We start from the raw sequence: 13,596 nt of genomic DNA, 5'->3' as shown, positions 1-13,596 counted from the left end.
CAAGTTGACAGGCACCGTCAACATAAATTCTAGCCATCAGCACGTTTCGGAGTGTAACTGTCCGTGTTGTTAAAGTAGAAATTCGTACAGCTTTTTGCCAAAGGTTCAGTCAGTTGTGTCTTTGAGCAAATTGTAACTGAGCAGCTGTTCCAATATCAGTCCATGTGAGTCTCATCAAATCTCGTCTTTATAAATGAATGACTTCATACAAGGGTGTCTGGTTACTTAAAACCATATGGAGCCTGTTACTGTAGAGTCAAGGAGAGTGATCATTGCCATTAAAAACAATGACAGACTATTTTTATGGACAGCTTCGGTCAAACCTTATTGAGATTGCACTGACCGACATTCCTTTCCTAAAATGATCTGTAAGTAGCAGTTGTGAAAAGCTTCTCATAAAATCCTGCCACTTAAAGCCACGTTCAGTCTCTCACCTAAAAATTAATATTAAGCCTAACAAGTGTGTCTGCTATATTCATTTTCCTCTAATAGGTGTAACACTAGAGTTATGCCCTCAGTCTAACAGCTGTAAAAAGAATGAAAGCCCATCTGGCGTGTGTGTGTGTGTGTGTGTGTGTGTGTGAATAGAACCATACAGGATATGGAGTGTCCACAGATTGTGTCCTGCACTAAGGCAGACCCCAGCCAACACTACCGCAGCTCCCCCAGTAACCAGTCCTCCTCCAGTGATCCCGGGCCCTGCGGGAGTGGAACCTGGGCTCAGCAGCCAGGATATGATGGGTAAGAGACACACACACACACACACACACAAACTCCTCTCAATAGCTGAAACAGCAGAGAAGCACACTGCTGTAGTGTTGTAGGGAATGAATGGGTAGATGATGTGTCTTTGGCTTTTGGATTGTATTCACTGTGTAATGCATAGAGGGTCAGAACCTGACCTCCACACACATATGGATTGAGTCTGATGGAAAAACAGGGTGACGAAGAGGACCCAGTTGATGAAGCTCTTACCTCATCTTTTAATTATGGACTATGCTCTTCCTGCCTGCTGCCACTATAGGCCTTAAAACCAAAATGAGCTAGAAGTTGACGCTGTATCAAATGTAATCTAATGGCAGCTCAGTTTCTCAGTATAACCTGGCCAGATTACACCTTCACATCAGCCAGAAAACCCCTGCTACGCTTATGCCCCTCCTTCACGACGATGACCTTGACTGTGAGGAATGCTCTCGCTAGGTTGAGAAGTACATTCAGAGAGGCAGACAGTTTCATGTCTCAGAGAAAGCTGTCAGAAGAGTGTGTCTGTGTGTGTGCGTGTGCGCGTGTGTGGTTGTGCGTGCCTTATGAAGCGTGACGAGCGGTTAAGCTGCAGACGGCTGCATAGTTCACACAGCTCTTCAAAGATCAGGCCCTGTCATGCTGTCGCACCATTGAACAGTTAACATGTGTCCTCACCAATCTATTTCGCTTCACACTATTCCTCAGACTGTGTGGTGCTGAAAGGAAATTTTATGAAGATCACATGTCTGTCTTTCACTAAAAGTGAGGTTACTCTCATTGTTTTATTATCTGGAGTTGTTTTCATTAATTTTTCTGATGTACCAGTGATACCTCTGCGTCTTTGCCAGGAGTGTGGCTCGTTTTGTGCTCTTGGACTGAGCTCTCTGTTCATTCTTAAACTCGTTAAGAAGGGACAGTATGTTTTCTTAACCTATGGTGTTAGAGAGTGAGCAGGCCAGTAGTTCTCCAGTTCCCTGCAATTTGGACACAGTCATTTGTAGTGTCTCAGTAGAAACCGAGAGACTGGGGTGCTACAGTGAACTGGGAGGCTGTCGCTGGATAAATTGGACTTACTGGCTGGGAAAAGTTCAATAAACTTCCTGCTAGATGCTGACCTGTGGGTTTCTCATTCAGGAGTCAGTCGCCAGTGCTTCAGGACCACTCTGGCGACGCTCCGGTTGGGGCTGGAGATGGAGTGGGGCTGAGGGAAAGAGAACCCACACTGGAAAGGACCAGATCTGCAGGTGAGTCCAGCTTAATGAACCAAAGAAAAAACCCACTCACTCTGATCTACTAACCAGAATGAAGAACCAACAGTCAGCGCCTTTTACACAGAACAGAAGCATTAACGTGACATTGTCGTGTCATGTCAACATGACATTCTGCTCAGCTGTCCAAAAACAGCCTCATTCCTCCACAGTAGTTTAACAGTTTTGTTGTCTACTAAATAAATAAAATTGACCTAATTACCTTTGATAATAAAGATGTATTGTAAGCCTAAAGGCTAGAATAATTTATATATCAATATATTATTGTATGTAATATAATAACTGAATGAAATTCTACAATATCCTACTCATTTTTTTTTTCCATAGACCAGAGCCCCTGGACCATGCTCTTTATTTAAGATTGTTAAAGATTTGCTTCAACATCCTTTTGCTCACTTGTGTGTGTATGTGTGTGTATGTGTGTGTGCGTGTGTGTGTGTGTGTGTTTGTTTTTGAGTCTGAATTGCTTCAAGGATGTTTTCTTTTTTTTTTCTTGTTTCTTTACACGGTACTCTTCTGTTTCCCACAGAGGCCAAATGGCATATTCCCTCCACGAAGATCCTCAACTCCCTAAAGGAGAGGGGTAAAGACTCGCCCAACAAGCTGACCCGAGTAAGTCACACTCAGCCTGGGGGTCAGGATGGTAGCGTTGCCATCCCGCAGTGCTGGATCTGAGGGTGTAAGGGCAAGGGGTAAAACAGCGGTCAGGCCCAGGAGGCGTGGGGTGGTCCCAGACTCTGCAAGGATCTCAGGATAACATTTTCCAGGAACTGTTTTTTCAAGGAACGTGGGGGGGGGGGCTTTAATGTGTTTTAAGGGTACTCTAATGTGTTTTAAGGGTACTCTACTGGTACAATTAGACCAATAATTTACTCTTTCATGCTTTTATTTGAGATGTAAATTATAGATAAGTAGTATGCACTGGTGACGCAATGCAATGATGATAAACTTTTTTCCCCCCACGTTTTAGAGTTTAATTGAAATAATAGTAATGTATTTGGGTTGTTAGTGTATCTGGTCATAATTAGGGTTGAAACCTCTGATCGACTTAATTAGCTTGACTGTGTGAAAAGGGACAGGGGGTTAAAACACTTGCCTGTTTTAATGTATGTTAGTCTGAGGGCCATATGTATACACTGTTATTGTCCTGCTCCCCGGAGCCCTGCCAGCCCTGTCAGGTCCCGTCTAACTCAGCCTGATGAACAAATGTGGATAAGGTCAGACTGTCCTTAGTGGTGGTGCTGTGGCAAACTGCGGTCTGAGCTGGTGTCTTTCCAGATTCATCTTCCTCTCCAGCTTTCATCCACAGCGCCATGTATTATCATACTAACAAACTGTGTTGTCGCTTCTGGAGAGCAGGCAAAACCTTAGGGATGCTGTTAAGGCAGTGCTAGGAACTGCTTCTGTTGCTGACTCTGTGTGTGGATGTGTGTCTGCTCATTGCGAGAGAGAGAGAGAAGTGTGTTCGGGGCGGGGTTTCTGTGAGCAAGAGAAAAAAGAAAAAGAGTGTGTGTGTCTGTGTTTGAGAGAGAGAGTGCCTGTGCATGTGTGGGTGTTTGTGTGTGTGTGTGTGTGTGTGTGTGAGAGAGGGAGAATGCGTGAGCGTGTGCATGTGTGTGTTTGCGTGAGAGAGAGGAAGAGAAGAGGTGATTGCTTTGTGTTTTCCTTTATAAGGCAGTAGCACTACATTAAGCCATCTCTAGTGTATTAAAAATGAAAGCATTCCTCATAAGTACATTCCCACCCTAAAGAGCCTACATATTACAGAGTATAGCATGTTTTCAGCCTGATTAATGATTTAGTCAGGTCATCCCATGGCTACTTAAAGAAGGGTTTGTGTGTGTGTGTGCCAGCGCTAAATATAGTACTGCCTTAATTACTTCTCTCTCTCTGTCAGGAAGTACACCTGCAGGTTCCAATAACTCTTCCTTTACAAAAAACAACAACAACAACAAAAAGAAACAGTCACACCCTCTCTTCCAAATGGTTGCTCCCACTTATTAGGGGATTCAGATTGTTCAAATCCTCTGGGAGCTGTTTGTTGTGATATTCACTCTTTCTGTTGATTTATGGAGTCTGTTGTCTGCACACTAATTACCTAGTGTACTGAAATTTGCATACATAAAGAATTAGGGCTGAGACCAGATTTCTTTGTGGCTTCCACAGTAATTGCTTGTGTTGGACATATTCTGTTTTGCTGTATGGTGGTAAATATGTAAGAGGAATTCATTAGTTGAAGGCATCACAACCCCGTAAACTGTGTTGCAGTGAAAACATAGTAAGTCTAACCTGACGGTGCCCTCTGTGACTGGTGCGTGTGTGTGTGTTAGAAAGCAGAGGGAAATCACGCATGGAGACTGGTAAGATTAGTTTCACCTCGTAACTCTGTCAGCCTCTGCTCTCAGGTTATGCGTGATGAAAGATCCTTTTTTACTGCTAATGATTTACTGTGTGTGTGTGTGTGTGTGTGTAACTCTCATTTTTCCTATGTGTGAGTACTCCTTTCTTTCTTTCTCTCTCTCTCTCTCTCTCTCTCTCTCTCTCTTTCTCTCTCGCTCTCCTTTTCCCCACTCTTTCTCCCCCTCTTCCCCTGCTTCTCTGTGTGTGTGTGTGTGTGTGTGTGTGTGTGTGTGTGTGTGTGTTTTCATCCTTCTCAGGGTGGAGATAAGAACTCCAGCCACTCCAGCAGCAACACCCTGTCAAGCAATGCCTCTAGTAACAGTGATGATAAGCACTTTGGTTCTGGTGATCTGATGGACCCTGAGATGCTGGGTCTCACCTACATCAAAGGGGCCTCAACGGACAGCGGCATTGACACTGCCCCCTGCATGCCACCTCCCCCGGGCGTGGCCGGATCGGTCGTGGCCCGAACCGTTCTACAGGCCAGGGGAGGGGATCAGGGGCACCCCTGGACAGCTGAACACCCCGAGGAGGGGCCTTTGGAAGAGGAACATGGCAAAATCTACATACCCCAGAGTTACGTTGCTGCCATTGCCGCCAGTCACGTGACAGAGGGAAGCATAGGGGACCTGAGTGAAATATCCTCCCAGTCCAGGTGAGGGATCTCTTTGGGGGAGGTCACAGAGTTCAATTTGGCCAAAGAATGCTTGGAATACAGCTTAGATTGCTTCGTTATTTTTGCTCTGACAAATTGGTCCATTTCTGTGGTTCTCTGACCATTCTATTGATTCGACTGGTGGTAAGATGTGTTTTTTTTTACATAGCTCCCTGACATTAACACCCAAAACATTAATGCTGTTAATGTCAAAACCATCAGACTGCATTAAGAATGCTTATTGGTGAACTGATGCATTAGTTACTCCCCCTCAAACACACACACACACACACACACACACACACACACACACTCTGCATCGTACTCACATGTCTCTATTTATATCTCCATATTTTCTTTGCCTTTTTCTTTGAAAGAGCTCAGCACTCACACACATGCACACACACACGCACATACACACACACACACACACACACACCAGACAGATGACCACACTGACCAATGGTGACATTTCCTACCGCGTCTACACGCAGACGGAGACTGGTAGATCCTGGCATTTCTCTTGTGGAGAGAGGGATACCAGTGAAGCAGAAGAGAGGGAGATGCGTAGCTTTGTTCCTCTCCCCCACCCTGACCTGCAGTGCTAGTCACCCAGCAGGTTGTCTCCCTGTAGGGGGGAGGAAGATGATGAGTCTGGCTATTGAATCCACTGAGAGATGTGACCTGTAGCCTGTTACTGCTGGTGACAGCTGTGTGTGTGTGTGTGTGTGTGTGTGTGTGTGTGTGTGTGTGTGTGTGAAGGATGGATAGCCATATCTGTGGCGTCCTGCCATTGAACCCCACAGTGTAAGTAAATCAAGTGTGACACTGTGCCCTATAAGACTGCAAACCCGGACACCCGCCTAGTATCGTCTAAGAGAAACACTCGAGGTTTTTCTTGTTATGTACTGTGTACCAGTTTATGCTTTTGTGGATATAATTTATGAAGCTGAAATTATTTGATGAAAATGTACACACACACACACACACATACATATATATATATATATGTGTGTGTGTGTGTGTGTGTGTGTGTGGGCCATTATGAAGAATATGCAGTGTACCAGTGAGCCCTGACCCTACGTATTATTAATAGCTGCTTTAAAGTGGGTTCAATCAGGTTAAATTTAAAACTGAACTCAACTTTAGCTGCCTTTTCTTTGCCTTATACAGCTCTGTCATCTTCTGAAATCAGTATCAGGGTACTTTTGTTGCTGCTGTTGTTGTTGTTGTTAAATATGTGAAAGAGAGCTCTCAAACTACTGCTGTCTACTTTTTAGAAAGTGAAAAGGTTCTCAGAAAATTTCACTGCAGCCAAATGAAAGAACAGGAGAGCTAGTCTCACTCAAGTTTTGTCAACATTTAGTTCACGAAGTAGAAGACTGGCATTTCAGTGCACGCTACACTCCACTGAGTTTTTCTTTTTTTATTTTAGCTAAAAGTTGCTAATAACATTTGCTTTCAGAATGTTCCAGAAAATGAACCATGTTTGGTGCATTGTGTACTGTGACATCTGTGAGCATTTTCGGAAACCACTCTGAAAGTGACCACAGCTCATCACTCTGTGCCACACAGACGGTTATGTTGGTAATTCATCTATGCCATGTTGGGCGTGATGGGTGGTCTGGGGCAACGAGCGATCGCTTTGGGGAGGTGACGGTGGTGGGGGGAGTTTATTCATCTGCTCCAAGACAGGACATCAATCACAGGAGAACACTCTTGCCATGACGTTTATCCAAGAGAACGTTAAAACACTGCTTTCGCTAGTGTTCTGCCCATGCACCAGGCAAACCCCCTGTCATTCTAAATCATCAGTCAGTGAGATACGAGGATTGTCCAACTACAGGGAATTCTAAGTGATGTATCTGTGCCTGCTCATTTTTGCTAGCTTTGGGTCAACATATTCTTTTGTTCCTTCTGGTTGTGGTTAGTGGGTCCCATCACTCAGGCAGTCCCCGGGCCCGTGGTTCCAAACTCACCGCTTCACCAGAGTCCTCCAGGGGCCACAGGGGCCCTGAGAACACATCTGGGCCTGGACCCAGTACAGAGAGCCAATCCCAGAACCGCCACAAGAAAACAGACGACAAACCCACACCAGAGGAGCCTCCTAACCTGTCAGAGTGTGGGTGAGTGAGAGAGAGAGAGAGAGAGAGAGAGAGAGAGAGAGAATGACTACTGCTGTTTCTCGTTATAAATGGGAATAGCCTGAACTCAAACACCTCAGAAACACCCACCGAGGAGGAAGAGGGCTATGTGTATGGTGGTGTCTGAGAGTGTGTGTGTGTGTGTGAATGTGAATGGATGTGGTTTTAGGTATGTATGTTTTGGGGGGGCAGGACCTTCAGACCAGTCATCATAGGAGGCTCTACTCTGACTTTTCCACCTTTAGTAAATGGACACCTCATTGTGAAAGTGATTTTAATTATACAGTTACTCCCACACCAACCATCTTACGGATGTTTTAAAAAAAAAATATTAAGCAATTTTAAAATTTTAAAAAACTTTTTTTATGTTCATCGTCCATCTATGCACAACTGAGCATTCACATTGATCTTTTTAATTTTTTTAAAACCAGTCCTGAGTGGTCAGTTCCTCTCTAAAGTTAAAGGAACTCTCATTCTATAAATTGTCTGTTGGATTTGATTGTTTCATTTGCTAGACTCATTTAATAAATCTCTCTCTCTGTGCTCCTAAGCACAGAATCTTCATAGCAGGAAAAAAGACATCTCTAAATATGGGCTCCATAAACTCTTGAGGAAAAAACCTGTGAATCCAGGTTATATCTGCTGTGGTCATCCTGTGCTTTCTGCCGTAAATCTGAGTAACTGCAGACTGGCATGCTTTTGCATGTGTGTCGATCCGGATGGTTCCGGTCCTGATTGAAGTGGACAGTTCCACTCTAAATAAGCTCTATAACTCTCCAGACATAGTACACTTGACACATGTCGCTTTCTATTATTGATCTAAACTCTGATGCAAGGCCTCAGGGGGCATGACAGAGTGCTCCACGTTATGCCACCGAAGACCCCCGTCATGACGCTTCAAGGAACAAATTAAAAGTTTCTTGCCCTCCCTGCAACCAAATCGCCTTTTCTCGAACTGTCCAGTCCTGTTTCAGTAATACCTCAGTCTTACCTGCTGCCCTCTGGGAACCAGGACGGCAGAGTAGAGGTCCAGACCACAGAGATAAGCTTGACAAAACACGACTGACTGACTGCTTTTATCATCATATCAGCCGTCATTTAAGTAGCCTGTAGGGGAGGACAGCTCTGTGTGTGTGTGTGTGTCAGTGTGAGAGAGAGAGATCTCATTTAGCATATGAAAATTGCAGCTAAAGACTTGTGTATGATTGATAGCATTCATTGATGATGTTTGTTTTCTGGTCTTATGAAAAAGACTGTGTAATACAGTTAACATCCCTTGTGTTTTACTGGCTTGGCTTTTATTTCATGTTACATAACCCTGCCTTTTGATAAATGCTTTAATATCGTTCACGGATATTGTTCAGCCTAACCAAGTTTTATTTCTCTTGCACAGTCTAATTTTGTGTTTTATTATGCTGTATAGAGCCAGGCATATGAAAACACAAAGAGCTGCTCACTAATGTTGTTATTTTTGTTTGTGTCTGCTTCTCTTGCTTCTTGTCTCTAGTGGAGCTGAGAGCTTGTTAAATTTTCTTCTTAAGACTCTAATGGAACGATCCAGGTACACCAGTGTCTCACCGTGCTGTGACCCCGCCCAACCTAGCTTTGGCCTTTGACCTTTGTCCCTCACTCCTCTACCCTGTCATGGTGCTAAGTTTAAACACCCCTCCCTGAGTGCCAGTCGTGTTGTGAGTTACAAACACCGAGTCTCATAACCACTGCCCACCACTGTACCCCCGCCCTCCTGACCATTCCTGTGCTCTGCTTTGTTGTCTCAGCAACTTAAATGTAGCCCATAGCAAGCAACACACACACACGCATGCAAAATGTTTTTCCCAAAACCCTTATACTTAACAGCAGGACACATATATGTAGTCTGACCTCGGCAGGGACAAACTGTGTGTGTGTGTGTGTGTGTGTGTGTGTGTGTGTAGAAACTGGAGGCCCCTGCAGAGGTGCCAGACCAGTTAAACTGAAAATGCTATGATAAGTGACCTTCCTCTCGTTCTGAGACCAGTTTTAGTCTTACTCTTCACATTTCCATGGTAACCGGGAGCAGGGACAGGTCATTTATCCTGACTGTTCCTATGTCACCCAAATTTTCCTACTCTCTCACCTGTGTAGCGTTAATACAGCTAGCTGGAAGCAGGGCTTTTCATCTTAGAATACATTAGGAAATTCACCTTCATGATTCATAAGCTCTTTCACCTGGTAGTTGAACTAATTAAGATATTAAAAGGCTTAGATGTAGCTAACATCAGTGTTCCACTGAGAAGTCCTGTGAGGCTGTGTAGAGATGGAAGAGCTTATGCTGTTTGAGTTTATGAGATGAAATTCGCTGATAGGCAGCACATTTCAAGCCTCAGAGGGGTGATAATTGATCACATTGTGATAATTGAAGGTGTGGAGACAGATATCATCAGTTTGTCTGAGATGGGTTGAGGATTAAGATGGTTGTTTCGGTGAACTATCACAGACAGCGGGAATGTAGGATTTTTAAAACACTGGCTTTTACAGGAGTTTCTTTAGGGTCTCCATGCTCTCTCTCCCTTTTGAGTTTCTCTCTCTGTCTCCATGCCCTGTGGGGAAATGACACCCTGCCGATACCACTCAGCAACCTGCAGAGACTGCTCACTCACAGTCACCCTGCAACGTCAACGGGGTCGAAACCATCCAAGCATCTCTCTCCTACCCCCCCCCCACCCACCCTCCCCCTTATCCCCTTCCTCTCCATTTACTCCTGCCTTTCTCAAGGACAAGTACAGCCAAGCATTCAGTCAAGCTAGCAATCAGCTAAGCCTCCATGGTATCTTCATTCATGTCATTTTAAAAGCTCATTCAGCATCACACTGCAGGGTCATAAGAACAGCAATGCTCATATTAAAAAAAAAAAAAAGAAACTATAGTAATAAATGTGAGGGATAGTGCTTTTTTCCCAAGGACAGGTAGCACATTTCTTTTAGAATGAAGCCTGTGAGGAGGATGAGATCTGATTTGAAAGCATTCGTGACTTGTCGGCCGGTTCCTTCCATCAACCTACACTCTGTGCTTTGGACTCACCACTGAAGGAAAATAAACTCACTCACTCACTCACTGACTCTGCCAGTGTTTGCCCCTGTGTGACACCCTGATTAACCCCCTACACTCTTCCTGTCTATGATACACTCACACTCTTACACTCTTCTGCTCTTCCATGTCTCTCACTGCAGGGCTTGCAATTCTCACTCACACTCTGTCACTCTCACACTCTCCGCTGTCAAACTCACCCAGAGCATCTTCCTCAATGTCTGCTAACAGAAGGGCAAGACTGACCCCTTGTCGTGTCCTTCCCCACCTCAGACCACCCCGCCCCTCCCACTCACTCTCTCCAGCATGGCTCAAACAAGTACCTGTTGGTCCTGCGTGGAGCCATTTCTTTCTGAAGGTGTTGATGTGCATTGACAATATTTTCCAAACAGCTGGGTTACCTCTGAACCCAAGCTGTGAGGTATCCCAGCCTCCCTCCCAGGGTTTTTTTTTTTTCTTTTCTTTTCTTTTTTTTTTCCCACTGAGTGTCTGCTGATGAATCTGGCTCTGTGTGTCCCTCACAGGCAGCTGTACGCGGCAGAGGCAGCATGTCGAATGCAACCGGCAGAGAGGGAGGGGCAGCTCCAGACAGGCATGTCGAAAGAGGAGTACCTGAAAATGATGCTGGCGGACAGTCCCCCGGGAGAAGAAGGAAGGAGGAAGGTGGGTGGAGACTTCTGACATTACGGAATGATTGACATATGCACTCAGGGCAGGACATACAGTGTACCACGATTGGCTGGTGTACATTTAATATAAGACATTGGCAGACTCCTCTAACAAAGCAACACGCACTGAACATATGCCTCACTACAAATGCCCATGCTCAGTAATTGCACAGTCAGTTCAATTCAAATCAATACGTGAAAGCCAAGAGATCATGGGCTGGTACAACGCACACACAAATTATGTGCGGACATTTGCCTGTTTTTGTCTTCCTTTCTCATTGTGTTATGTTAAGCTGTGTGTACGTGTAGATGGATGGGTGGGTGCATTTGTACGTGCTTGTTTGCGTGGGATGGTGGGTGTGTGTTTGTACAGTGAGAATGCGTGCGTGCTTGTGTGTGTGCGTGCGCGCGCATGCGTGCGTGTGTGTGTGTGTGTGTGTGTGTGTGTGTACGCACGTACAACGAAAGCAATCCTTGTATCCCTGAGCCTTGTGGTTGGTGCTGACAAACACAAGCCTGTAATAGTGTGAACAGATGCCCAGTCCCAAACAGAATGAGAGCAGAGCAAACATCTGTGGCTTATCAGACACACGCATACACACACACACACACACACACACACACACACACATCACTTTAGAGTTGGACACAGCCACAGAGATTGTTTTTCTTAATGTAATTTATTAGGGGGGTTGCAAGATGGGTTTGCACTGCCTGGACCGTGTGGATTAAAGCCAGGAAGCTGCCAGGAGAGTGTCTTTGTTTGATGCTGCCCCTCCCGGAGACTCTATTAATTGCATTTTGAGTTCCCCCCTGTTCCTCCCCACTATCTGTTATCTAGCAGGAAAGGGCACAGTTGATTTACAATGGGCTATTTTTAGGTGCTATGTCATACTACTGTGCAGACCTTGAAGAGTGGACAGGTCATTGTGTTCATAAGGGGGGAGGGGAGAGACAGACATGTCCAGAGATGCTTTATGATGTGACTGAAGCTCATATATTCAATCAGTCATATTCAGAGCTCTGTTTATTCTGATGATCGTATGTAACGTGAAACAGTGGCTGCACTCTGTAAAATACTGTAACATTAAAGGTTTTATTAGTCTACCGTTATTTTTGAAAACTGCCTTTCTGGATTTCTGATAATGAATCACTGGTTTCTCAACTGCCATTAGGGAAGTCCCAGCATTACTGCACCCATGGTTAGGGCTGGTTGGTGATATTTTCAGTGGTGTAAATCCAACTCTCATGCACATATGCGCTTTTCAGTATCTCTAAAAAGAGTAGGTCTCCAGAAATGCAGATTAGATGTCATGTTTGTGATCCCACGCCTACTTGTGAAAGTCCCCAAGAGACAGAGTGACCATTGAGGAAACAATGTCATGGAAAAAACTGCTCTCAATCTGTTCTATTTTACTGTTAGGACTTTCCAATTAGGCTGGGGAAAAAAAGAGAGAGGCCATGAATGGCTGCTTGTCCTTTTTGTCCCCTGTACAGAGCCAGATTGGAGTTGGGAGAGACTTGTCTCTCTGTCTTCTTGAGTGAGCTTATGTTTCCTCAGGCCACTGTGTGCCCTGACTTCACATTAAAAGTGCCGCCTTTGTGACTAATAAACTTCTGTAATGGACCTTTCTTCCTTCCATTTTTTTTTTCCAGTCAAACACGCTCCAAAGTACTCTACTTTGAATAACTCACACCAAGTACAGTGCCTCAGCATACTTTTTCTTTTTTAATGCTATGAAACAATAAATTGTCATATAATCTATTCTTCAGGTCCATGTTAGCAACAGATTACATGGGAAAGGCATAATTCAGTTGTTTTAACAGGAAATCTTTACCTCTAGAGCCAGAATCACCCAAGCACTATTTCAGAACCAGAGTTACCCAGAGAAGCGGCCCAAGCAGAGCTGACTGATGTCGGGTAATACTCTTACACACTACGTGAGGTCACATAGGAGAAAACATCAAGCCCGATTCATTTTTGCCTGTGTGGGAGCAGTTTACAAATCCTGTTTGAAGCTGGTTGAGAGGAAAGCGCAATATGGGAGTTAATCTTGTTAAGCTGTGCAGGAAGAGTGATCCGCATGAAATGCAAGTTTTTAATGCGTGCTCTTGAGCCATTATGGAGGTCACGCGCTGAGGTGGTGTGTTCAGCCTTAGTGGAGGTTGTCTGCAGGTGTGTGCTTTAGAGCCATAATGGAGGCCCATGTGCTGATGTGTGTTTTAGAGCAGTGCCTGTACTGTGATTTGTGGAGGAGCTCTGTCGGAGAAATGAAAACAGAGGCTGGGTGTGGACCCAGAGGATTTGTGGTTAGTGCTGAACAGGACTAAGAGAAATAGATTTCAGTTTAGAGTCTCTGTTGTTTTTTCTCACCCTCTCTCTCTCCCTCTCTCTCTCCCTCTCTCACTCCCTCTCTCACGGTCACTGCACAGAACAAATCTGTAACATTCTGACTCTGTTGTTATTTCTTTCGGATATGGTTAAATAGCATTAAACTTTGATGAAAGTCAATGGGGCACAAAGCCTTTTCATCAGATAATCTTGACCCTCTTTCTTGAGATGATATCACTGGAGACTGTCATAACGCTGCTGTTCAGTGCCCTCCAGAGCGGTTCATCCTGGCTGCTCACATGCTACCCAGGAATTCCCT

The 13,596-nt window shown here is 44.7% G+C and overlaps 1 protein-coding gene across 1 annotated transcript in view; it reads left to right on the top strand.

Moving 5' to 3' along the window:
- LOC115809563 (signal-induced proliferation-associated 1-like protein 2) overlaps positions 1-13,596 on the top strand; it is a 60,805-nt gene that overhangs the window by 37,416 nt on the left and 9,793 nt on the right. Inside the window, exons 10-15 of the mRNA XM_030771273.1 lie at positions 646-741; positions 1,879-1,988; positions 2,542-2,624; positions 4,670-5,067; positions 6,999-7,193; positions 10,802-10,940. Of these exons, the coding sequence (XP_030627133.1) occupies positions 646-741; positions 1,879-1,988; positions 2,542-2,624; positions 4,670-5,067; positions 6,999-7,193; positions 10,802-10,940 (1,021 nt within the window). The remainder of the gene's footprint in view (positions 1-645; positions 742-1,878; positions 1,989-2,541; positions 2,625-4,669; positions 5,068-6,998; positions 7,194-10,801; positions 10,941-13,596) is intronic.

This window comes from Chanos chanos, chromosome 4, assembly GCF_902362185.1.
Source record: "Chanos chanos chromosome 4, fChaCha1.1, whole genome shotgun sequence".
NCBI lineage: Eukaryota > Metazoa > Chordata > Actinopteri > Gonorynchiformes > Chanidae > Chanos > Chanos chanos.
Note: the sequence above shows the minus strand (reverse complement) of the source record. Positions and strands in the feature narration are given on the sequence as shown.